The sequence below is a fragment of the Brienomyrus brachyistius genome, chromosome 12 (assembly GCF_023856365.1).
Source record: "Brienomyrus brachyistius isolate T26 chromosome 12, BBRACH_0.4, whole genome shotgun sequence".
Taxonomy (NCBI): domain Eukaryota; kingdom Metazoa; phylum Chordata; class Actinopteri; order Osteoglossiformes; family Mormyridae; genus Brienomyrus; species Brienomyrus brachyistius.
In genome coordinates, this window is record NC_064544.1 from 17,259,904 (window position 1) to 17,287,780 (window position 27,877).

General features: G+C 40.1%; 1 protein-coding gene across 1 annotated transcript; it reads left to right on the top strand.

Moving 5' to 3' along the window:
* On the top strand, nt 1-27,877 carry vax2 (ventral anterior homeobox 2). Its single transcript, XM_048971043.1, has 3 exons — nt 1-935; nt 4,138-4,325; nt 27,362-27,877. The coding sequence occupies exons 1-3, from the start codon at nt 683-685 to the stop codon at nt 27,818-27,820; spliced, it is 900 nt and encodes a 299-aa protein (XP_048827000.1). The 5' UTR covers nt 1-682; the 3' UTR covers nt 27,821-27,877.

A 27,877-nucleotide genomic window follows, 5' to 3' on the forward strand; every position in this document is an offset into this window, starting at 1 on the left:
GAATCATTTGCTGTCATGAGTATATTTTTAAGGCTCCGTGTAATTCGTCGATTTTTTTTAAATGTGCAAACCCGTTATAGGAACTGAAGTCGAATTTCGAACTGAGTAATGTCGCGGGATAAACTGTACAATATAATGTTCAAGTCGCACCATTCCCTTTAAAACGATGTTTTTATAACACCGAAACTACGTAATCCATAGAAGATATTGAGCAGACCTTCAGACTAACAGTTATGCAGATGTCATCAGAGCGCTGCTGAATATAATCGCATCACCTGGGTGCAGTCCTATCGTGACCCACTACTTCCATAGAAAGTTTCTTTTTTGAATGTGTAGTTTGGAATTCTGCTTGCGTTACCATTCATATTTTTATACTGGGGTCAGCCAGGAAGCACGTCTCCGAGCGATTCGTCAGCACAATTGGAATTAATTCCCTTCCGTTTGTGTGCACTATGCATTTTTGGTTAAATACGATATAGCTGAGGAGGGTCCTCCGGCTTGTCCAAGGGACCCCCTCCTTCTCCGTCTTCTGCAGCTGCCCCTTTGCCGGACTGGCTGTCATGCCGAATGGTCCAGAGCGGAAACTGTTTAGTTCCTTTTGAGTTTTAAAGAAAAACGGAAGACTACAATAAAATCCCTAAGGTGGACGTCAAGTCAACACAAAGGCAACGGCACTACTTAAATGTTTGATCAGGCCACGAGTATGGGCGATGCAGTCGCCGAAGACCAAAACCACATCTCTGGATCCAGCTCACTGTGTCGAGATCGGACGAAAGACATTAAGTGCTACAGCGAATTAGGAAGCAGGTCTCCTGGCCAAAACGCCGCTGACACCCCGGCAACATCTGCATCTACACCAACTTCTTCCAGTGAGGACGGACATGATAAATCTTTGGGAGTGGACCCAGAGTACTGCAGAAGAATTTTAGTGAGGGGTAAGTTAACCAGCTTTTGTCGAAAAATGTATTGAAAATAAGGCAACGCACATTGTTACATACAACATAACGAAAAGGCTTTGATATTAGTATTCGATATTATTACTGTTTTGGCAGGTGCGAGAATCATCGACTATTGCTATTGTTAAAACTGTTAGTAACACTAGCAGCGTCACTTTCGGGCGGTTTATATTAAAAATGCTGGTTGTTTCACATTGGGTTGCCTCTATGAATTAATATTTGAACACATCCATTGCGAGCTAAAATGTTATTAAAATCCCTCTAGCTACCTTCCGGTTACTTATACTGTATAGGGGATGTTTTTAACATGTAATATTAAATACTTTTAAAATACTTAAAATGCCTTTAAGACAATACATCTTTGACATATCCAACCCATAATTTAACTTAATGAATTGTCAATTGTTAATAGAAAATCATCACTTACAAACACAAATATTGCAAATTGTGTTACTGTAGGTGTTACACAAAAAAAAATTTAAATAAGAAAGCGTGTCTTTTGTATAGGTTTCAGTTAGACTACATACCGTGAGCATAATATATGCATATTTAAATTATCAGTACTGGTAGGAACATGGTTGTGTTCCATCCTACCTTGGCCTGTATTTCTGTATCTTTTTTGTTGTTATTTTGGAAAATGGGATCCTACTGGATGACTCCCAATTTTTAGACATACAGAGCAGTTATTTTTTTCAGTCTGCTGTTATTATTTCTTGCATTTTTAAACCACAATTAAACTTGGCAATGTAAACAGATTGAGTGTTTTATCTTCTGTGGACTGAAAATCAGAGTAATTCAAATACAATGTCAATTAAAATATTTCAGTAAAGGTTTTTAATCTGTATAAAGTCAAATAACTCAATAAAATATTTTCTGCACTATTTATAATGTAAAATATGAAAATATCATTATTCCACTTAAGTGAATAATAGTCTATAATGTTGATCGATGCCGTTTCCCGCAATGATAAGACAAATCAGACTAGAAATAAAACCAGAGTGTGACAATTCTCTCTGAACCAAATACAGAATTGTTACATTTACGGTAGTATTTAAATGTAGAGAATCCATACCTGTAAAATTCCTTACATATTACAGTGCATGGCTATGATTATGGTTATTCCTGGACATATTGCAGAGGCCTATATCTTGCAGCCTATACAGGTTTTCAAATGATGAGTGTAAAAATGGAACAGGCATGAGACGATGCAGTGGTGGACAAGATGAAAATTTACACAAATCTATTTTCTGCATATCATTTGCATGAACACATATCCTGCTCTTTGTAACCGTAAAAATAAAATTACCGGCAGGGATATAATCAAACATACATAGGAGTCACTGTATAAACGTTTTAAGTTTGCACAGTTTGGCGTCAGGCCTACAATGGAGGATGGACAAGCTTACAGGCCAATGCTGATTGGATGTGATGACTGGGATATGAACGGTCTTGGCAGCGGTGCTCAGCACGCGGAGCTACGCTCCCAGTCAGTATTTGGTTTTAAATCTGGATGCCAAATATGTTGGATACCTGAAGTCAACGAAACCTTCTTGTATATGACATTCTAACACATAAGTGTCGGTAATATTCAATCTTAGACTATAAAACGGTTCTCCCCGTGACGCTGACCAGGATAAGCGGTTGTAAGATGGTTGAATTGATGCATACAATCCTCCTGCTGTTAGTTAGATTTGGCAAAACTCTCGGAAGTAAGTAGTAAGTCTACATTACGCTGTGCATTTTCACACGTGTAGTGTTTAAGTCTCGTTTGAATGGGCTATTTGAATGATTCCGTGGCCTAGACTGAACATTGAACCATTTGACCAAAATGCTATTATAACGATATAGGAGAAATAGAACAACAAATGCCAATGGTTGTGCTGACTGTGAGGATACTTCTAATGTTGTCGAGTCGATGAAATATGAAAGAAGCACAGTTATCATTATAAAGAGAAAGAGGAATAAATTCATCTTGGCTAATCAGGAACCTTGACAAAAACGTTACTCTAGCTATGCTAATTCCTTTTCGTCGTCTGAAAAAAAACTGCATGTTTACCTGACGTGTCCCCTTCACGTTTCATAATTATTCGTTTGGACCCCCCCACATTTAACATAAAATATTAGTTTTATGCCAGTGGGTCCCTCCACATTCAAAATGCTTCTGACGCCCCTGAATTATATAAATAATGTCACACAAAACTTACCATGATCAAGCCGTTGTCAGGGTTCAGTAGTCGGGGGTCTTTCGGTTTGGTTACGTATTCATCATATGTATATTTATCTTTACTCTTAAAACATATACAACAGGCTTACTTATATTTTTGTTTCTATGATTATACTGCCGTTTAAGTGTTTAGGCTACATTAACTGGACCGATAAGTGTTATTGCAACTCTCACATTGTGCAATAATGAATACAAAGCAAAAATGGTTCTATAAGGAGCGCGGTTTATTTTCAACAGCTTCCGACCACGACAAATGATAATGGCATTTTATCCTGCGTAATTAAGTTGTTGACTAACTCTCGGCCGAAGCGTGGAAATATATAAATAACAACAGGACTAAAGTGTTTCTTTTTAATTCTTGTTTCAATTGCAAGTATTTCAAATAATCCGTAAAACGGTCTAACTATGTTATTAATGACTAATGGAGTCGTCAGTTCACTTATATTCTGCAGAAACACAGTTTTATATGTTTGCCTTCTTCTATATATAGCGACTGTATAGTATAATGAATATTACCAGATACTTAACCTCTTAAGTTAATCGCATGATTATTTCCGGTTTTATATGTTGACAAAACCATAGTGAGGTGGCTTCTAAACTTAAGGGGGGAGCTTTATAAGAACATTAGACATTTATTCAGTCACGACAATATATGTACATTTAAATAAATACACGGTCGAATTTGTATAACATCTATTAATATATCGCAAATGTGTAAGTGAGACATATGTAGAAAATGCATAAATAAATTCTATTCTGAACACTGGCAAGACCTCTGCCTATTTTTAAAATCAGTTTGTTCAAGATTTTATACCGTATATTGTTCCTATAAAACCAAACAGCCAAAACCTTGGAAAGGATTGTCAAATTGCTGTACTTGCTGTATACTATTACACAACGTGCTATATATACTGGGTTTCACAGTTCTTTTTGCCTTGATTTTCGTACCATCTTCAGACGCCAAGGGGACTATCCGAGAGATTGTTCTGCCCAAGGGTCTCGACCTAGACCGTCCGAAACGCACGCGGACCTCCTTCACTGCGGAGCAGCTCTACCGGCTCGAGCTAGAGTTCCAGCGCTGCCAGTACGTGGTGGGCCGTGAACGCACTGAACTGGCGAGGCAACTCAACCTTTCCGAGACGCAGGTAAGGAAAAAAAAACGATTATACTCTTTTCAGTATTATTTAGCTATGAAATACATTGTAATATTTTGAGTTCAGCAACTGAATAGTAAGTTTTGGTAACAAATGTAATAACATTAAACAATACACGTCATTATTATCATCACGTTATTCCATTTGAAGACAGATAATCATCTTAACGAATAATTTAAACAGTTAACAATGTTTCATCATGAACGCGCCATAACGAATTATACTGTAAAATTGTGTAGTTATTTTAAGTGTAACAGTCATCATTTTTGGTGTAGGCCTATCAGTTTGTTCAAAGTATCGACAACAGTAACAACAGTACACCAGTCCCGTATTAGCTGAAAAGAAATCCTTCATTTTTGACTCGTGTTTAGATTAAATATGTAATGCTTCGTAAGCAGTATTTTGATTTGAGTTGTTATATAACATTGTATTTAATGTATAGATTTGTCATTGTTCAGAATGTAAAAACACTGCTTGTCACTGGACATCTTAAACATTCTAGAAACAATTTTACACCAGCAGTCTATTTTGAGAGCAGGCCTGTTACACTCCTCGGAATAGATTTGGGCCTGTTTTTCCCGGTAACGATGAATCTTATTTTAGTGCATTTAGTGATTTAATGCCAAAACTGGCAAACAAAGATTAGCGCCAGAAGTAAGAAAACTGTCAGGATTTTGCAAGTCTATACCTAAGAGGAAGGGGGCTGCTTGGAGACAGGAGCAGACAAAAAACAGGAGGGGGCGCCAGCTCAGCGACTTCTCTGACTCCTACGCGAATCACTGCCATCTCATTCTTGCATCCTGCCCAATTCTCGTTTTTTAAAAAATACTTATTTATTTACTTTTTAATACATTATTTTTTTCTGCCCCCCTGCCGCTTTTTTGCCGGTCCTCTAATATTTTTTGATAACCTCAATCACTCAACCCCTACACCAAGTAAGTAATTGAACAGCATAATAAAAAACAGCATGCCTTAGGTCCTTAGGTCTACATCAGTGTAGATATGAATGTGGCTTAACTTCCAACTGGTGACTACACTGAGTTATTCGGATTAAGACGCACTTAGCCATTTAGGACAACTCATGAGCACACGTAAATTTACGAACGTTTTAGAGTAGTACTTAAGTTACGATGCTTTAGGCGAACGCTCCGAAAATCTAGATGATTCGTAGAAGGTATTTTACGAAATACGTAGGCTGACGATGTTTGGGATACCCGGCCTATAGGACGCTGAATTGTATAATTAGTCAAAGTTCAAAACACATAACATTTTTATTTTGTTATTTCAAAACTTGCAACATTAAGTGTATTTTATAAAAAGTGAGAACATATGAGACCGTAAAAACATAAAAGCTTATTATCGGCAGGGGTTACCACCATGGCGAATTCTGACGGACATTTTCATCAAAATGCAATTTTTACCACGGACGTATTCAACACACAAGACATTGAATTTGGCCAAGTGTTGCCCCAAAATAAGCTTAAGACCTGGATCTAAACTGCTGCTGGTCGGTGGGTGTAGTTGTCGTTTAGGATAAATGCCTATTTATCTTACCTTAATTTTAACACGCGTGACCAGTCAGCATCGCGACCGTATGTTTCATGTCTCATAGAAACGTTCCTCAAATTACCCACATTTTATTATTTTAATGTGTTTAAAAATGGCCTGCTAAGAATAATTTAAATCGGTACTGTAACAAGAACAAAACCAATGGTCATATATGTAGCCTAATAAATCACAGAAACCATAGCCTAGCTATAAATTGTAGCAAAATAAAGGCAACCAGACAATAACAAATATCCACATCCACAATATACCAAGTCCCAAATAATATCGCCCGTCAATGCAGCTTACATAAATACATCTGATAAGCTGTGTTTATAGAAGATTATATTCGAATCTCTCGTTAGCTAAACAGATACCATATGACCATGATTTGTTTGACTTCGGACAACGTTTTATTGGCACTGCACTATTGCTGCGGATTTTTTAAACTTGTAAAGACAAAGACGGCTCGCGTTTCTCGCAAAACGGGCCCAGAAGTTGGCCGACTGATTCCTCAGTACATAAAATATTTTCTGGGGAAAAAGGTCACACAAAGACATTAAATATGTAATACTTGTATTTTTTCATCATCTTGATCAGGGGTCTAGAGCTTTCAGTACATCAAAACCTCAATAGATTAATCGTCTGTTGAAATAAATGATGCTTAAACTGCATGGGTTACACGTGGAAATATGGGAAAGAAATAATGACGAAGAACTATACGTTTAGTCGATAATGACACTGTTCAGTAAGTAATTTATTTTAAATAATAATTTAATTATTACGATAAAAACTGTAGTATCTACAGGACACTTATCAGTACCTACGTATACCCTGTTAATATAGTACTTAACAGAAGGAAGGGCGTAGGTTTGGTTTCAACATTGGTTGGGATCAACAGCCCTGATCTCCCCCCGCCCCCCGAAACGCACACGATACTCCCACAATATATAGTATCAATCCTACTAATCAATCGTCTATACCAAATCTACGTCCTTGCATTGAAGATGTATTAGGAAACTTCACACAAAAGTCATCCCCTAGAGGGAGTGTGAGAATTAGGAAATGTTAACTGGAACAAAGTAAATACGAAACTCCTAACCGTTAATGACGCGGCTGCGATCTCATATCAAGTGAAACAGTAGCCTCCCTTGTTGCTGTTAGACCTAGACTGTGTCTGTCGTTGCAGTTAATCACAGAAGTACAACATAGGCTATATAAAAACCTAGTGTAGTTATTCTTATGCTATACTTCGAGACCTGTGGTTTGGTATCTGCTTCATTTTAACGTGTATGTCCAGTGCTACTGTTAAATAAATAGGAAGTATCTGAAAATCACATTTTCTTCCGTCTTTCAGGTGGCTTGAAAAGGCAACAGTCCACGTTAACGCATGAAATTACTCCCCTCTTAAAAGTGACAACAGAAGCGCCAGGTCGATTCTCATATTTAGTACATATTTAGCCTGATGTCAAAACACCCATTTCACCCGACTTATTTCTAATGGTGAACCGCAATTCCATATATAGCTATAGTTACCATAAAAGGTCGTTGACAGTAGATTCGGAAAATTAAAAAATCCGAGTTAAATTAATTCCCATTTTGCGAAGCACTACACTGGGGTGATTTAGTATTAGTCATATTGACTCGATGTTTCGATGTTGGATTAATTAGGCTACAGCATACACATAGTTCTAAATATATCTGTGTAAATTATAAAGTTTAAATAACAAAGTCTTATTGTTATCTCTAATGATATTTTATATGTTACGGTTTGAGTTGAATGAGTATCGGTTAAGTTGATATTAAAAATGAGATCATATAGGCCTATGTATATTAGGTAATTACCTCCATTTAGTGAATTTGATGGGAGGAATTCAGAAGTAAACATTGACATTGTAGATAGTACTAAGCGAACATTCAAAGTATGCTAAATTTACGGAAAAATACGGGAAGGACGCAAACCTGTCAGACCGCTAGTCACCACCGAATTTATTTTTCAAGCGTCTCCATTGGGGGGGTTATGTGATGTGTAGCTAATTTCTGCTAATTTTTACTTCTATTTTTTCACATATGTATTAGACATAGGCTGTTGAGAATTTGATTCGTCCCGATACAGAAATTAAAGATGAATGTATCTCACTACACGAACAATTAAACGCCCAGATACTACGACTCCAAGTCGTAACTCAATAAAATAACACATGTAAATAAATAAGTTGTAGGATCGCATATGTAACAGTTTATTGGATGTGAAGAAATGTTAGAATTCATTCCGTCAGAATGAATGAGACTGGCTTTCCACCGCCCTGTACTTCACCATATTTTCAAATATTCACAATAAAAAAAAAACTGTCGTTCCTTACTTTATCGAGTAGGGTTGGGCGTTTCGCCGCAGACAAACCTATGATGTTGAATGGAGTCTTATTCAAACACAATAATTAACAACAATTATTATTAATAACAATATGCGAGTCTTATTAAGAACAATAATGGGGAAACTGTTCTGAGTTGGAAAATGTCACAGTATTAAAAAGAACAACTGCAAACGAAAATGCAACTTTGTCTCAGTCACCTGTGCACCTGAATTTAAATTATAGTTAGTAACTGCATATAGGTAAACATGGGCTTAGTGACTGGAGGTAGATGCTTTTTGACAAGTGTATTAGATTCACATATTTACATAATCTGGATCAATTATTTGACATTTTATAATATGGGAAAAGCAATAATATGTTCATGGGCTATTTTAAAAAGAAGTTTGAAAATGCATGTGGTTAGTCTCAGACTTATCAGTTTGAACTGATGTCCAACAGAGGGACACATCAACCCATCCAAAAGAAACCCTAACTGAAATTGTTCTGTTTGTTTAAAGTGTATGTTAATGTTTGATGCATCATTTTGCTGTGGGCTACCAATAAGCTTTCCATGAAGTAAGCCTACATTGATCTGACTGAGAAGATGAAACAGAGAATTGGGTGGCATTGTTGGTCATACTGAGAAATATGTACACGAAATTTAGTGTTGTGCGAGAAATCTCAACCTGTTTTCCTCAAAGGCAAAGCACCAGTGGAACTGGAAGACCCTGCCGTTGTTAATTGGCCCATATTCAACCAATCCACCATGGCATGCCCTCTCTGCACTGAATAGTGATACCATTTCCCCAATTAGCTTGCCTGTTTTCTTTCTCTGATTTAACAAAAGCCAGCCCATTTTTAATGACAAGAAAACAACAAACGCTAAAGTCAAAAGTCAACCAGAGGCATCATTGTACCTGCATTATATACCACCGTGAATTTTCAAACGGTGTTGACATTCTCCACTGGACAGCATTCTGTAATTTAGCACCAACATTAGTATTTCAGTATATTAGCACTGTGTGATGCCATGCTACCGGTATATATGTTGTCCCACTGTGTACGGACTTACAGAGTATCGTAAGATAACCCTTCAGAACATCCATCATGCCAGGTTCGTACTGCTTACTCTAGCTGGGGTCACACTGGGGCCCGAGCTGGCATAAGGCAGGGGTATATATCCTGTATGGGATGCCAGGCCATTACCCTTGTACCCATATATTATCCTAGTATTTAATCACATACCCATGATAACTTCAGAAACGAATAAAGCAAAACACTATGCAGAATTCATTATTAATGCTATCTCTGTTAGTAGAGTGAACAAGTTATTAAAACAAGCATAATTAAACGAATTCATCTTTGTAATGCACGGCAGGTTAAGAAATTTGCATATTCAATTGAGTGTAATGGATTTTAAAATAAAATGTTTCAAAAAAACCATTAATACTTGTTTTAAGTGCAGCTGGGAAATCATATGCATATTCATATACCATCATTCCATTTCCCGCTAAAATGAATCCATTCTAAGCTAGTTGAACTTTTATTATCTCGTTCTTTTGATTCGCATTTTGAGGGCAAGGCCCTAGGTTGCGCTTTCTAAGGCGGCTGTGTTTAATTGCTTTCATTTAGTGTAAATAACATGCAGAAAAATGCAAATTAAATGCAATGCAATGTGTGGAGGAATATATTTTTCAGAGGTTCTTTCAGTGTTGGGTTTAGACGTGAATGTGTGTGTGACTGCCCCTTCGACGGTTTGGATGGACGGATGGATGGATGTAGCTTCTTTTATCTATGTAGTATCTTAGGTTCGCCATGTGGCTTCCTTAAATCAATCACATACTGTCGAGGCTCTAACCTTGGCGAGACGTCTCGTCTCGGTTTCTCGAGTTACGGTATGAGCGCTTGGTTTTTGGCTTAATCTATTATTACAATTCTGCAATTGCTCCTAGTTCTCTAAGGGCACATTATTTACCCTTGGCCAACACTGGACTCTGCTTTACGAATAGCGATTTGGCTTTCTGGAACTAAAATGCCCAGTTGGACCCAAGCTTACGAATTTATCGTCTCCGTGATAATATTATGAAAACAAAAACGTGACAATTACGCGTCAGCTCACCATAGTACAAATGAACACTTAAAAATGAAAAATAAATTATACTATTATTATTATTATTATTATTATTATTATTATTATTATTATTATTATTATTATTATTACCTATGAGCTTGCGGGTGTGTACTGTGCTCTTGCTTCTGCACGCACCGGCACGGCGTAGGCCTATACCAGAATCTTTGGTTTCTATTAATTTATTATTTTATCCCTGTTTAAGAACTTTTAAAATAAGTCATTTGTATTCGTCCGTAACCGTTGTATACACCTTTTCTGTTTTTAATAGAAGCGGTAAAATCACGAGAATAGGACGGTCTGATACTAATAACTCCCCTCTTAATTTTCAGTGCATCAGCACCATTTCGTTTCTAAATTCCAAAATGTACAGTTATCTAAAGCAAAATAGGCTTACTGATTTCTGAAAGATAGTTCATATATATATATATATATATATATATATATATATATATATATATATATATATATATATATATATATATGTTTAAAGTTTTTTGCCGGTTGTGATTCGTGTACTCGATTTTTTATTTTATTTTTATGTTTTAAATGTATTTAAATATGCTGTTAAAATGTTATTTTCATTGGCGTAAGTTTTTTGTCAGACCGAGTCAACTTCGTGTTTTGCTATTTCTTACAAGGGTATGTAGGCTATATCTGTATAACTATTCTTTTGAAGAACAGTTAAGGAAGACACGAAGAGAGGGTATACCCTCTTCATCTAAAACATTACATTAATTTCTTGTTTTTGAAAGAGCCTGGTTTCAAACTAATTATTAAACTGATAATTAAACGTGGAAAATCTGCACAGAATATATTAACTCAAAAAACTGATCAACTGATTTTCAGACACATTTTTAAAAACCACAGATTAAGCTTACATTGCACCGGTGTAGGCCTCGCAGGAGTCTGAATACTTCCTATTAACAGGGTTTAGATATCGGAGGGGCGGGGGTAATGCGTATATCCTACAGCACTATATTTGAATTAATTTATCCCTCTCATAAATAGACCTTTGTATTTAAATTATCAAGATGCCGGCCCCCTCCCCCCAATATCAGACTCTCTCCTACGCCGGTGCCTGTCATTCATCTGAAAAATGTTCACTGTTCGTTGTCTCTGCTTTTGCAGGATTCGGTTCTCAGTCGCTTTCTCGGCAGTCGATAAATCTTAAACATCTTAATTTTTCGGGACGCTTCATGTTCTGGGGTGTGTTTGCCAAAAAAAACAAAAAACATTCGTAGTTAGTGATCTGGTTCGTCAATTAACGAGTGATCACCCTGCAGCCACCCCTTTTCGTTATCCGCTTATCCTATTCTAGCGAGCAACAGGGCTAACCGCACTGCGCCACCGCGCCCCGTGATCCGACTCACTGCACGTATTCTGTGTCGTTCTTTATTTGAACTTTTGCTTGCTATCGTTTCATAGAAATGTTAAAAAACGCAAGGATACTGTTTTATGGGCACGCATTAGTATTAGTAATAATGATACTAATAATAACGATAATAATAATTATTATAATAACTGGTCAATGAAAAAAATATACCGTAGGCTATAAATTAGCACAATGTATGTTCTATGTAGCTTCATCCTGTCCTGTGGTGTGTGGCCAGTTCAATTCAAATTCCAATTCATGAATGGAATGGGACACAATTCATGAATTCTAAGTTTTGCACAACCCTGGTACATAATGAGCTAACCAGTCAAACTTGTTTTGTATTCAGTCACATCCACATCCAGCAATGACAATGCCTCTTGAATCCCCCTTTGACTGCGGAAAACAGTTCAAGTGATACACAACCATCAATGACTTTTTATAGATGTTGTGACCAAGTAGCCTGATAGTACAAATGATACTAAATCGGTGTATCTGGTCCATCTCTGGACTGTGTCAGATGCATGGGGGTCGGCGCCATTAAATCTGAGGGGTGTGTGTCCCCTTCACATTTCATAATTGTTCGTTTGGACCCTCCCGACATTTAACATAAAATATTAGTTCACCCAGCTCTGTTTCTATTGCTTCGCGAAAGAATCCGTTCCACTTGATCGATATGAGAATACACATATCACTGAAAGGACACTCCGGGTTTTCCGGGTTACCTACAAGGACTCACCACACGCAGGTGAAGTGAATCGTAAGTGCAGGCCATGTCATGCCTGACCATTGTGTGAAATTAGGAATATTCTTATTTTTAAACATACAGTTGAGGGTCACTATTGCTCAGCACAGTGGCATGTTGTGTTACATCTAAAACTAAATACAAAAGAATACACAAAATGAAACTCATTGTTGGTGATAAATTGTGTCACATTCGTTTCATTATCTTCGGCATAGCAGTGGGTAGCAGTTAAAAACAGGCTGATGAATGTCGACTAGTTTAATGAGGACTTATTGTTGAGTCTCTAAAATAGTAATTGAATTTTAGTGACTTTTGTAGGTCAAATTAGGTGTTTAACAACCTGTAAAAAATACAACAGAATGCAGGAAATGCCATCTGATTCACTCATTTCTACTGGGAGAGCACAGGTATCCTCTGTTGAATCTCCAGACTGTCATCGAGGTGGTAGAACACTGCACACCAAAGAACATGCACTGATGTCGAGCACACTTTGGGCTGGTGTACGATGCGATTCTGGTGCCTTCATGAGTTCTCAGAGTCACTGTTGTGTGGGAGATGCTGCACAACCTTGCCATGCTTATTGGACTTCATTTTCAGCCACTTTCTAGATAAGGTGTTTTAACACTTCTTTTGAAAAGTGTTACTTCATTATCCTTTTGCTGCTCACCATTGTTCTTTTCTGCTTGGAAGCCGCATCACAATTTGAGCCCATTTATGCTTTCAACTAATAGCTACATTTATTTTTGGTCTTAATTTTGAATGATCCACATGTTTTGATTGATTTTTATTTTACATTTGCGCATGTCTGATATGACAGTAATATATTTAATATGTAGAACTGATGTTCCTGTTATCGAGAGCCCTTGCTCTTCTCACGCGGACACTGGGGAGAAGCCAACAAAGAACTAATTAAAATTTGCTCAGTAAATCTTGGTTTTGGGAAACATTCGCAAAACTCACTTGTTATTTACTTGTTCATTCATTATTACATCATCTTGTTCATTATTGCATCATCTTGTTCATTATTACATCATCTTGTTCATTATTGCATCATCCTGTTCATTATTACATCATTTTGTTCATTATTACATAATCTTGTTCATTATTGCATCATCCTGTTCATCATTACATCATTTTGTTCATTATTACATAATCTTGTTCATTATTGCATCATCCTGTTCATTAGTACATCATTTTGTTCATTATTACATAATCTTGTTCATTATTGCATCATCCTGTTCATCATTACATCATTTTGTTCATTATTACATAATCTTGTTCATTATTTGCTAAGATCATCCATTATTGGGAAACACACCCTTCATTGATTTGCCTGGGATGTCAAGACAAGCCTATTCTAACCATTCCAACACCTTAAAATGTAACTTCCAATATGGATGTTGAAGGTACATGTGGGCTGTGTTGCTGATATTACACCAGAGGGTAATAGTAATTGAATAGAGCTGGACTTGCACCGCATTGTGGTCTGTTTTCCCTTTAAAGTGTTATTTTAAATAGTAATTTTAAAGGCATCAAAGTCATATATTTTTTTCTAATGGGCTTTTCTGTATCTTTATGAATGAACTGTCCTTGATTAATTGATGTGCAAGAAAAATTTTAATTGCTCCTTCAGATTTTCATGAAAATAGTGAAATAAATAAAACCATGTTAAAATGACTCACTATACTGATTCAAATTTTTCCACGGACTCGAGCAGAGTCTCTTTTTACTGTAAAACCATTGTTATTTGTGCATGAATATGCACATCTCCAACTGTCCAGTTGTTTGTAGTTTTCTTCATCCTCTTTTATTGTTAATTGATAAATAAGGGTGAATCTTTGTAAAAAGAAAAAACGTTTTGAAATTAGTGGGTGGGGTCAGTGGGTGTGTAGAATACAGGTCCTTCCAAAATTACTTGCCAAAATTCCTGCTGTCATTTGAGGTTTTGGGGACACTGCATAGTGTTCGCCATTGTTTAGTGTCTTTGTTATGCTTCTGAAGTATAATGCCGTTCCTGTTGTCTGTAATACGTCATAATACATAACCTACTTGTGACAATCTAAGCTTGAGAATACTGATACTGTACCTCAAGGCCATGGGTAATTTATACGTTAAATGATGGAAGTCGTCGCGAGGCTCTGTCACTACAGCTGCGATTTCGCACATGAATTTCACGTTAACGTGTTAATATGTGACACAGGGGTCTGTTTTTCAGAAGTGTGATATTCCCGCGTAGTGCTGCACATGCTCTTGATAATTAAAATAAGATGAGATAAGATAAGACTGTTGTATTGATTCCCCTGGGGGGTATTTTTCAGTCCAGCAGCAAATACTAATTAGTGGGATGATTGGTTGGTGAATATTAATGTTATATTTTAATGCCTTTTTTGATCCATACCTTCCACTGAAGTTTATTTTTGGTCAGTTTTTCTTGGGAAAGACCTTCATTTCCTTGACATCAGCGCTGAAGTGAGCTGCCTTTCCAGCCAGTTTATTTTCAGGTCTCTTTATTTTGTCGTCTCATTATTAAGATCTTTGTTATTAAACTCAATAATCAGCCAAGTTCCTGCCAGCTGCTTATCTGGTGTTTTATTATTTTTATTATTGGATAAACCTTTCTTCTTGTCTAGTGATATTCAGAAAAACTTCTGTATACATCCCTTCTGTATAACAGCAACCTTTAGCTTCAATAGATCTTGTTCAAAAGTAAACATGATTACTTAGATACTAACACTATACTTAAGCAATACCATATGGTAAGGAGTGCGGTTTTACTCCAGTATATCACAGCTGTGATTCGGTCGTAGGCATGAGGCCGAGGTTTGAGCAATGGGCTATCGCGTACAAACCTTCCGTATAACCTGTAAATTCAGTCCATAACCAAAATAGTTATATCTAATATCGGCGGTGCTAACAGTGACACTGAGCCAGCTTATTAGCGGAATGATTTCGCACTGTAAATTAAAACCAGGATGCAGTTCTAATACAATATTGTGGAACTCGAGTGGTTAAGAGACCATGAGGTGGACGGCAAAGTTCAGTTATTATCAGACTGTTTTATTGTGCAATCCGTAAAAGGACTGAGTGAGAATAAACTGACTTCTGCAGAGTCGGGGGAGTCCTTACGGCAACAAAAGTGGATACAGGCAGTACAGACAGAGCGCAACGAGTCATACATGGAAAACATTGTTTTTTCCAGTTCGGCAGCTTATAAAAACTTAAAATCCAAAACAGAGCAAAATAAGTCCAACCAAAGGGAATACATGTGAACCTTTACTTTACTCTTACTTCTAAGAACATAAGAACATAAGAACATAAGAACTATACAAACGAGAGGAGGCCATTCAGCCCATCAAGCTCACTTGGGGAGAACTAAACTCAGAGTCGTTAAAATGTTCATTTTTTTAAATGGGTGGAAACATGTGCAGGTTCTCAAAAGGCACCTGGTGAGAACCAGCCCAGCACCGGCTCCGTGTCGGTGGAAATGGGGCATATGTGACGGTTTTTAGAAACTTCTGGAAAAGCGGAGTGATTTAGCTGATGTGAAATGTCCGAGTGCGGTTGTGCTCTCATTCATAGAACTTTTGTCCAATCATATTTATTGGTCAGATCTAACTATTGTATAATGACCTTTAATCACATTTATCGCACTTAATAAACAAGTTTTGATGTTTTAATGCCTAAGAATGGTCCTGTTCCTCATGATGCAATTGTGTCTGGTCTGCATAACATGGCTGCATACTGCATTGTTTTAGTCAACAAAGCCTGTTTCATGTTGCACACAATTCAGGACGTTATGTAATGCAGTCAGACAGATACTGGGGAGAACCAGACAGTGAAGACTGTTGTGCTTCCTGGATTTCACTGGGAGGCAACTGGACAGATGGACATGGGGCCGTGCTTTGTGGATCCATCTTGGCCATGATTAAAACAGATACCTCATCGTCTATGGCTGCCATACACTGCCTCTGAATGGAGGGGGTGGGGGAGGGCTATATATCGTCATGCTGAAGCTTTTGTCATTTTTATGTCGGGCATGTTTGTAGACTCCTACTCTACAGTGTCCTGGCTAAAGGACTTCAAAATAGTTCCAGTTTTTAATGGTCTGAGCACCATATGCTCGTATGACTTCGTTTTTGTTGTACTGTGCATCTTTCTGTTGTCATCTACAATACATACCCAAGGGCACAGGAAAGGGTTTGGTATTGAGGAGGATATTTTCATTTACTGAATTTCATTTCAGTTTGAATATATTGTATTACAGCGTGGAATTATGAGAGTATTGCCAGTGCTATGCTGTGTGATTTGTGGGGTCACATGTTCACAGACTTAAAATGTTTACTGAATGAATGTCGGGCAGATAGTAACAGGATATACTAAATGATGTTATGATAGTAATTACAGGACATAGTGAATAATGCTAAGGATAGTTCATAAGTGTGCTTTGTACAAACCCATAATAATTTAAGGTGGGGAACAGCTGTGGAAAATAAACATACTTCAGCATTTTGCTTCTGTTATAATACAGTATTATACCGTATTGTAACAGCAACGGCAGAATCCAGTATTAGTGAAAAAAAAAACTTTTATTTGTGTATTGTTTTAATTGTACAGACAGATATCCAGGTGAATACCTGTAACCTCAGGCAATCCGCTGACTGGCGATGGGAGTCGGTTCAGTTATCCACTGTTCCCAGTAGCTGAGGCTACTTGGTTGGATTTTGTCAGTCTAAATCTGGCAGACAGTTTATGCACTCTGACCAATTTGGGCGAGCAATAGCAGCGATAGGATGTGGGCAGTTGATTGTTCCCCATCCATGGCTTGTTTTGCTTCCACATGCTTTAGGAGAAGGATTTAGCAGGTGGTGGTTTCTGGTGCTGATTTCAAAGCAGCAAAAGGTGGATACTTCCCCATCACCCATCACGTAACATTCCTCCACCCCAAGCACCATGGCACTGATTTTAAGGGCTGAGCAGGGGCAACAAGACTGCTAACGATCAGCCAAGGAGGGTGGGAGGGCAGTTTTTCACCAGAGGGTGACCGCTCAGCACAAACGGTTGACATCTCCATGTTTCTGGCCAGCCTTGTGTATGACTTTGAAGGAGGGGTCCAGGAGGTCCAGGAACCACTCAGTGATGCGGGGGCTGCTGTCCTTAGCCCTGACCATCCATTGCAGTGGTGCATGGTCAGTGACGAGAGTAAAGGGCTGGCCCAGGATGTAGCACTGGAATTCCTTTATAACCCATTTGATTTCCCCGGGCCTTGTCTTCAATGGTGAAGCATTATGCTTAATGGAGTGATAAGGGATGCGGTGTTCCTCTCCTCCAAGGTCCTGCAAGAGTGTGACTCCCTGACCTACCTTAGTGGCATCCGTATGAAGGCAGAGTGGTTGACTGAAATCAGGGGCTGTCTACATGGGATTTGATGTTAATGCCACCTTCAGGGTTGTGATGGCTTGCTCTGCTCAGTCATTCCATACAACCTGCTTAGACTCCCCTTCTGGATGAGATCTGTTAAGAGGGCAGCTGTAGAAGAAATATGGGAAACAAAGCATTAGTAGCACCCCGCCAACCCCAGGGGAACACTTGGTGGTGTTGGTGGTCAGCTGGGATAACAATGGACAGCCTATATCTTCATCTTTTGTGGTTTGAGTAGGCCATGTCCAATGAGGTGTTCCACACAGCAGGCCATCGTCAGGTCATGGTGACATCTGCCCAGGTTGGACCTCCTTACAACTGCAGTGGTGCACTTCAGATAGGGATTGTCATTCTGTGGTATGTTTATTGTTGTATCATTAATGTTATATGTGCAGAGTGATCACAGAGGAACGTTGTTTCATCTCACGATGTACTTGTACACAGTTGTTGATGACAATAAATTGAACCTTAACTTTAACCTGCAACAAACAAGATTGGAAACAATGTGACAGGAGCGCTGTGTACCACAAAAGGGAGAACCATTCACAGCTAGTGCCCCCCAGGGGGCTGTGTCTTGGTGTCGTAGATGAGGGGCACCTGGTAGTACCCTTTTGTGACGTCTAAAATGCTGATATATTGAGCCTTACCTGATCCATTCGCTAATCAACCATAGGGAGTGGATAGTTGTTAATTTTTACCACTTCATTCAACTTCCAGAAATCATTGTTGAATTGCACTGTCCCGTCTGGCTTTGGGACCATTGTTGTCAGACTGGACCAGAGACTCTGCGATTATTTGATCAAACCCAAGTTGTAGCAGTTTCTGGATCTTCACTTTAACAACTGCAGTGGTGGACTGATTAATCTGGGATGCTGGAGAAAACTTCCCATTACTGATCTACTAGCCCCTGTAGGTATTACCTGTGTGACTCAAACAAAGTTTTTCAATGGGGTTAAGGTCAAGACTCTGCGGTGGCCAATTCATGTGTGAAAATGATTCCTCAGTCTTGTGAGAATTTCAGTCTGAAGGATCTTGGCATTATCGTCCTGGAAAATATCTATGCCGTTAGGAAAGAAAAAAATCCATTGATGGGATAACCTGGCCATTCAGTAGATTCCGCTACTCAGCAGTCTTCACTGTATTGCTGCATAACGTTGCTGAGCTGTAACTGTAATCATTGGCTCTTAAGTACTTTCTGATTTAAACTGAAATGATGATTCTTTTTTTTGGCCAGGCAGTGTATATAGTCATATATATAATCATATGAACTAGCAGTATGTCATGTACGCAGGGAAAGGAAGAGCCACAATGCAACGTTTATGCAGGTGAAACCCCACACAGGGAAGTTTATTCGGGAGGACCTCACAAGCGCAGAGGCACGGACAAGCTAGAATAACCGGACAAGCGAGTACAGGACTGGGGAGCACTTATATACATGGGGAACACTGGGCCTAACGCACAACAGCTGGGAGTAATTTACTAGGGGTCAGGGACATGTGATGAGACTGGTAAACAAGGCGTTAGGGCCCCGCCCAGGAGGAGAACTGGGGGGGGGGGCAAGGCTGGCAGGAGGAAGAGGGTGTGAGTCAAAAGTTTTTGCACACACTGAGATTTTCTACATTTGCATGTTACTCACTTAACATTTACTAAAAATACACTCAATATCCTTTGCTAAGAAATGAATTTACAGGATGTTTGCCATTTGATTCATCAAAGTAGCCTCCTCTAGCAGTTATAACAGCAGAGAAAATACAAGGCATTAATTCAAGGGACATTAAATACTGGTCCGTTTCATGGGATGAAACAGTTAACTAGTGCATTTAAAGTTCACGGACAACCTAAAATTGAACTATGCTAAATTGTCACCACTCAACCAGTTAATAGGATGTCAGACATGCACTGTTACATACTCTTTCCATGTTATAAAGGAAACTCGTTTTATTTGACTTATATTTTCATTTGTTCACTCAACTTTCCAATGGTTAACAAAAATAAAAAGTTTATGAAATAAATGGAAAAACTTTTGATTGGTAGTGTATCCAAGGCCAGTGCCTTGGGGTTGGGTTCTCCTTGGAAGGACAGAAGTGACTGCCTGCTGGCAAACCAGGGGGGGTGGCAGCAGAGACAATCATATGCTGCTCCTGCAAGTTGGCCGCTGGGGCGGGTGGCTTATATACTTTCTATTCAGAGAGCGAAGAAGAGAATTATCACGAACTCACCTGGCTTTTCCTCCCCCTACTGTCTCTCCTGGCCGCATTAAATACCCCTCGGGGAGAGAAGGAGAGGAGTGAAACAGTCCATTTCGGGGGCGACCTTAGTGGCAATGCTCCCATTGTTGGACCCGAGACAGTTGTACTGCTGGGCAATGGGCAATTTTATATTTTGTATGTAATGACCATATTAACTATAACTATATTTTACTTTGAGTATCTGCTTATCCAGTACAGGGTTGTGCACTTTGCCTGAAGAAAAATTCATTTTTATTTGCTTGTTTAAACCATTTTCAATATTATATCCCTGCCTCTTTTGTAAATCAGAAAAAAATGGATTCTGCCAACACATATTATAACATGTGCAAACACTGCAGGTAAAAGAGCGTTGATGGTGAATATACAGAGTTTAGTGTACTAAATGAATTGCAGAAATATGTAAACCCACCGTCTACCTTGAGTCATATGAGAAATGGAAGGGTGAAATGGACTGTAACATTAAGGGTTATCCCTGTTCATCCATCATGGCCTCACTGCACATCTGAATATACTGAGGCAGGAAATTGATTTTACTGTGAAAGATATTGCCGTTGTAAAATTCAAAATCCCTTTTACTCACCATTTCCTTTTGGCCAGCCGGTAGTTCGGGAGTTAACAATGGCGTCTGTCACTCCGTGACGGATTTCGTCCTGCATATGAATTTTGCAGGGTTGTGTCCATTATTTACTGCAAAATACATTTCTGATTAATGTTAAGGTCTGCTGGAATAAGGTGGAAAGGGGACAGAGATGGCATTGATGCCAAGGGCAGTGCCTGTGGAGATGGAACAGAACTGCCATGTGATTGGTGCAGAGTTTTTAGGCCAGGATACAGTGCTGAGCTCTTGGGGTCGGGTTCTCTTTGGAAGGACATTGCCTTTTTCTTTGCTTAAGTGCTGGTCTTGATGAGTTTACAGCGAGCTGCAATTTCTCCATTCTGCACAGTGGAGGCACTGGGAGCTCTGCTGTTTAATGAGCACAAGGATACCCCTCTACCAAATGGTCATTTAATGGAAAAGTTAAACCTTTGGCAAACCCTCTTACACCTTTTTATACCGTTTCCCCATCTGCTTGAGTCCGATTTCAAGCTGTTGCTATTTTATCATCTTTATTTTTTTCTTTGAGTGATATATCCTCCTGCGTATACAGTTTGCAGTTGCATTATGTGACATCTTTCAAAATATGTTATTGTTCATGTTATTTCCATTTTAACTGCACTTGAACCTAAATCCAAGAAGGATTTTTCTATTCAGTAACTACCATGTTATGAGAGAGAGAGAGAGAACGAGAGAGAGAGAATTTGTTTCCTTTTATAGGGCCAAAGGAAATCTCCTGCAGGCCTTGACCCGTGCATTTGCATGAATCTGTTTTAAGGAGTCACTCTAAAACAGGTGGGAATTTACCTATAATTGGCTATATTATGTAGACACTAGCATGTCGTGTTGGTATTTTCCCCAAAAACCATTGCATAGGACATGCTCAGAAAATGTTACTATGTTTGTTGATTATGCCCCTTTAATGTGTAAGTGCAGTTCTTCCTGTTGGTAGCCCAGTATCTTAGCCTCACCTCCTTTGACTTAAACTCCATGCACCAAGAGATGTAACCCAACATCCTTTTGGCCTTTTTCATTGCTTCCCCACACTGGCGAGAGTGGGGCATGGAAGTATCAACATACACTCCTAGGTCTTTCTCATAATCAGCTATCTTTATTTCAGTGGAACCCATAAAATATCTGTATTTTATATTTCTGCTCCCTGCATGGATTACTTTACATTTATCTATGTTAAATTTCATCTGTCAGGTATCAGCCCAGACGCTAATTAAATCAAGATCCTATTGTAGCCTCTGTACTGCTAGATCAATATCTGCTACACCACCCACCTTGGTGTCGTCTGCAAATTTAACCAGTTTACTGTATGTATTGCTGTCAATATCATTAATGTAAATTAGGAACAATAGTGGTCCTAAAATTGAACCTTGCGGTACCCCACTATAAACGCAGGCCCACTGTTACTGTTGATTCACTTTGCCCTCTGGAGTTAGATCACAGGCTGTGTCGGCTTTCATTGCTTATTTCAGTTTCTTCTTATTCCTTACCTGATCACTCATAATTCTATATACTGAATCTATGGAAAAGTGAATTGAAGGACTTTATTGACCTACAGTATAAGGTGCCACAGCACTTGCCGGCATAGAAACATCCCAAGGTCAGTTTACTGGAACTCTTCCTTTTTACTCTCCTGTTTCCTCCGACCCTGTTTATCGGGAGCTCCACGGGGTCAATATTTATAGTCGGGCTGTGATAGGCAAAGGTTTACACGCTCGTGCCAATTCCAGACTTTAATTTCAATGGTCCCAGCAAGGCAAATCTTAGGCTGTGAACAATCTTGAAACCTGTGTTGTTCTTTGATGAGTCACCGTCACTGCCTTTATGAGTTACGGCATGGAGAAGCCCCACATAGGCTCACCACCCAGACTGGCGTGTACTCAGAGTGCAGCACGGGGTGGATCACTGATGGTTTGGGCCACAATATCATGACATTTTCTAGGCCCAGTTCTAGTTGGGCGCGTCACTGGCAAAGACTACTGAACCACTCTGAAAGACCATTGCACCCTGAAGGCAGTGCGTTGTATCAGGATGTTAATGCACTAACATACACAGTAAGACTGATAGTGGTTTGATGAACATGAAAGTGTAGTACACATTCCATGGCCTGCGCACTCACCAGATCTGAGTATTTCTGAGCCACTTTGGGGTGTTTTGGAGGAGTGAACAGGAACCGTTTTTCTAAACCAGCATCGCATCGTGACCTGACCACTGTAAGAGGAATGGCTTAATATCCATCTGGCCACTGTGCAGATCATACTAAAGACTAACTGATGGCTGTATTGGCCAGAAAAGGAGGCCCTACACCATACCAAAAAATTACTGTGGGCTAAAACCAAATGTTTCAGTTTCATTGTCCAACCCTTGTATATTGACGTATTATGATATATTCATTAAAATTTTTGTTTCAGTCATTTCTCAAGTTATGGGTGTGCTTCTGTGAATGATATATATATATATATATAGCCTGGTTCTTCTCTCTTCCTCATTAATGAAGGACTTCTTCAGTCCTTCAGTCCTGCTTCTAGGAGCCTGATACAAACTCTCCTAGCAGTGCACTTCACACCTGCACTTAATGCTTCTCATTCCTTTTGAAGGCCACTTGACGTTATCCTCCAATTCACGAGAAACGTTTGTTGACGGTCATCTGTCCCATTAGAAAGATGCTTCCACCCTTTACCTTGCTGGCTTCTAGTCATTCCCAGTTTCTCCTCCTTCTCCTTCTTCTTGTGTACTGCAGTCTTAGAAATCTTGAACCTGGAAGCGACATGCTGCTTAGTGTAGTCTTCTGCCAGCAGAACCAGGATTAAACCCTGATTCCAAAATGCAGATTTGTTTACGATATAGAGTGGTCTCAATTTTTTCTGCGGTTGTATACTTACTTAAATATGGATGCAGATATTTACTTCTTGGCTACAGTACGAATTTAGTTTGTGAAATCAGCTGTTAGAATGGAGTTTATTTTTTTTATCTATTCTAATCATATGAGCCACCCATCACAGATTCTCACTAATTTATCGCTGTGAAATGCATTGTTAGCATGTCACGTGTTCTAATGTTGGTCATTTCTGATGTGCCATTTCTCTTCCAAAAATCTTCTAAAAATCTCTTCCAGCACTGGGCTAGGTTTTTACTTGAGAAATGGTATTGCGATTTGTAAATGTATTGCATTAGTAACACCTGTCAGTATGCTTTCAGCCTCTTGTGATCCTTTTAATGTTACTCCTGTGAGGAAATAGAAAACAACAGGAAGCCGATCCAAAAAGAAGTTGAAGAGCACATGGCTTTTTTGTCACTGCCTGCGTCCCTGAGCACGTGGGCACCGGGTGCCACCACAGGAGTTGCTGCTCCACAGCCAACTTACTAATCTAAGAAAAAATCCTTTTGGAGCGCATGCTATAAGCCTAATTGCCCCGTCTAAACCTCAGCATCACAGGAACGCACCCTGGAGACTAATAATAGTCATAGTGCTCTGCCCTAAGGCGGATTATGAATCTACATCCACTGGCGACTCTGTAAGACTGCTCTGGCTTTTGGCTGAACCTGCCTGGACATGTGTTCCAATAGTATGGGGGCCAAGGTGAGGATTAGGGCATGGAGGCATGGAGGTGATCAGCTGAAGCACAAATAAGATGAGGAAGATGATGGTTGCCAGATAGAACACAGCTGGTGTGTAGAAAAAGGAAGATGTATCCTATCTGGGGAGAGTGGTCCTCATTCATTCCTTAGCGGAAAAGCGTGGTGCGCCTTTAAGAGTGAAATAGTATTGTTTACAGTTCATTGTGTTGATTTAAAAAGATCAGTCATACATTCCCACCTTCCCATTTAGATGAAGCAGTACCGGTGCTCTCAGGCGCACAGTACCAACAAATCATTGTTTTTCTCTTCAGAGAACCGGCATCGCTCAATATCTGCTGGTACTGAATAACAAGGGGAGTACCAGCACCTGGTACTGAGTAACAAAGGGAGTATCGGCACGCGGTGCTAAATAACAAGGGGAGTACTGGCACCTGGTGCTGAATGACTAGGGGAGTACCAGCACCTGGTACTGAATAACTAGGGGAGTACCGGCAACTGGTACTGAATAACTAGGGGAGTACCGGCAACTGGTACTGAATAACTAGGAGAGTACCGGCACCTGGTGCTGAATAGCTAGGGGAATACTGACAACTGGTACTGAATAACTAGGGGAGTTCCAGCACCTGGTGCTGAATAACTAGGGGAGTACCGGCACCTGGTGCTGAATAACTAGGAGAGTACTGGCACCTGGTGCTAAATAACTAGGGGAGTACCGGTACCTGGTACTGAATAACAAATGGAGTACCAGTACTTGGTACAGAATAACAAGGGGAGTACCAGCACCTGGTACTGAATAACAAAGGGAGTACTGGTACCTGGTACCGAATAACAAGGGGAGTACCAGCACCTGGTACTGAATAACAAAGGGAGTACCGGTACCTGGTACTGAATGACAAAGAGAGTACCGATACCTGGTACCGAATAACAAGGGGAGTACCAGAACCTGGTACTGAATAACAAAGGGAGTACCGGTACCTGGTACTGAATGACAAAGAGAGTACCGATACCTGGTACCGAATAACAAGGGGAGTACCAGCACCTGGTACCGAATAACACTGCGTATTCTTCCACCAGGCGCAACCAAACTAGTTCGTCCACGTAGTCCGTAAGTACGATGCTGACGTTCATGCCTCAGTGTTTTTAAGTTTTTATGGGAGCAGGTGTCGTAAAGTCGAAACGTCGTATGTCGAGACGTCGTAACCCGAGGACCCCCCTGTACTGGTCTGGTCTGAGCACTTTCTGTAATTCAGCTAATATTTCACCATGAAGTGAAGAACTGAAAGTCTACCTCTGAAAAGCAAGAAGAAAAAACACAGCCATGAATTAAGTTGCTAGTCCTCTTGTTCATGAAAGATGTGTCTTGACATAACACAGTGCCAGACAGCAGCTTTTTTCAGTACCAGAGTATGTAGGGGATTCAGTGGAGTCTAAAAAATATCTCTTCATTAGGTGTTTGGCCACCTTTGTGATATTCATTGCTGTCTGGATCACCCCACCACTGTTAATTAAATGGTACAAAAAGTTTCATGCTCATGCTGAAATCTAACATGTGTTTTACTTTGAGATCCAAAGAAACGCATTTAGTTTCACAGAAATTCATTCTTTTTTTTGAGCTACAGACATCTTGAACCTTGAGGATAAAAACAAAAAAATATTTACATTCCTGAAAGGGCACAAGAGGATTCCTTTCTCCTGAGTGTAAAGTGCCTGTCTCTTCATTCTGACTTATAATGATGCCAAGTGTTTGTGAACCTGGGATCAGAATTTCCAGCGAATTAAATGGTGAATTTTCAGAGCAGCACGTTCGCATGTCTGCATGTGGAGGGCTTGGAGGTGCTCTGCTTGGCTGTGCCCTGGTTCCTTAGACCCAGCAGCAAATCCAGGCCTGTACGGTCTTTGCCCCAGCTCTGAACCCTGGATCCTATTAAAGATTATTTACTTTCAAAGTGGAAATGTTCAAGGGATATTTTTCTCCATCATTTTCCTATATGCTGATTGAAGTTTTACTTATCTAGATGACCAGTATTAGAGCCTGAACTTGTGCATTCAGCTCCTGCCTGGATTTAGAAGGTCCAGGAGCCTACACTGTTCCAGTAGTGCTTTTAAACTGATAAAGTTCAGTTCAGCTACGAATGAGAATGTTTCATAAGCTGGGAGAAGAGCAGCGTTCCCTGTTTGCCTCCCAGGTGCTGAGAAGCCCAGCTCTTCAGATGGACCTGCCATAGCTCAGCCTCTGATTCAGCTGTATTTCGTCTAATATTCGATCCCCAAACAATCACAGTCCACACCTAACACAGACATTTAAATTGCTGCTCCTTATCACTATGCTGTTGTTTGCAGTGTTCTGATACAGAATTCTTTGGCGTGCTCTGCATAATTCTGATGGTTTTACTGGAGCAGGGGGCTATTTAGGCACTGGTCCCAGCAAAAAGCTGAGTGATCCCAAAAATGCCCACTCCGCTGCCACTCACTGATTCAAAACATATCACTGGCTAATGATAAGGCTGGCCCCTCTGTAAGAATTATGCCCCCCCCCTCCCCCGACATAAAAACAAAAATCCTAGAATCATCCTTGTCCAGGGTGGTAATCCGTTATTGAGGGACTTTGTTGGAGCTGTTTGTTATTGAGGGTTAGGGTAGCTGGGGAATCATGGGTTTGGCTGCCATATCTTGAGCCCCCAGGCAGAAGTGTACTAGCGCACAGAGAAGAAAGTACAAGGAAATGCATATCTAACTGAAGAATGTTTCAGAGTGATACAGCCCAAAGGTGTAGATTTGTTATGGACTGTAGGGACATTGTCAGTACTGTGGGGGTACCGAGTGTGTTTAAGGGGGGGGTTCAGGGCTGATTTGGTCTCTGCCGGTGTTGAAACCAGACCTACACCTTTGACACAGCCTCAGTCAGATGTTGCATGTTGGACACTTTCAAGTAGCTTCGTATAAAGTGACGCTGCAGTCCAGCTGTGACTGCTATTCTTCCTTCTAGGATGTCATGCTTTTCATCTCACACGTTGACATCTTCTGCAGGTGAAGGTGTGGTTCCAGAACCGGCGTACCAAGCAGAAGAAGGACCAGACCAAGGACACGGACAAGCACTCCTCGCCTAGCTCCGAGTCCGTCGCCACCTGCAATATCCTGCGCCTGCTGGAACAGGGTCGCCTCCTGTCAGTCCCCGTACCCCCCAACCCACTCCTGCCCCCTAACAAGGCCAACGGCCCCCTCCTCAGGGGTCCCAGCGGCTCCTCTCCAAGCACGACCACTGGGGGGGCCTTCGGGCTGTCCCTGCCTTCACTGAGTGCCCCGTCTTCGCTCGCGGCCCCATTGTCGCCCCATCTGGCAGTGTCCCAACTCTGCTTCTCGGTGCCCATGTTGAGTGGCGGCCATGAACTGCCAGGGGTGTACAGTTGTGGGTCCTCTGCCTTCGAACCCTACACACGGATAGAGCGGAAGGACGGCAGCATGGGTGGGAAGAAGACTGTTTCCTGAAAGAGCCGCCCATGCCTGTCTATTGTGGCGTGGTGGCCCAAACTGATTATGCCGGTT

Bases quoted from the DNA above. Each gene is read 5' to 3' on its own strand.
- vax2 (XM_048971043.1), top strand. From the start codon at position 683: ATGTTTGATCAGGCCACGAGTATGGGCGATGCAGTCGCCGAAGACCAA. The intron at 936-4,137 runs GTAAGTTAACCA...TACCATCTTCAG, and splicing joins CAGAAGAATTTTAGTGAGGG to ACGCCAAGGGGACTATCCGA. The intron at 4,326-27,361 runs GTAAGGAAAAAA...CATCTTCTGCAG, and splicing joins TCAACCTTTCCGAGACGCAG to GTGAAGGTGTGGTTCCAGAA.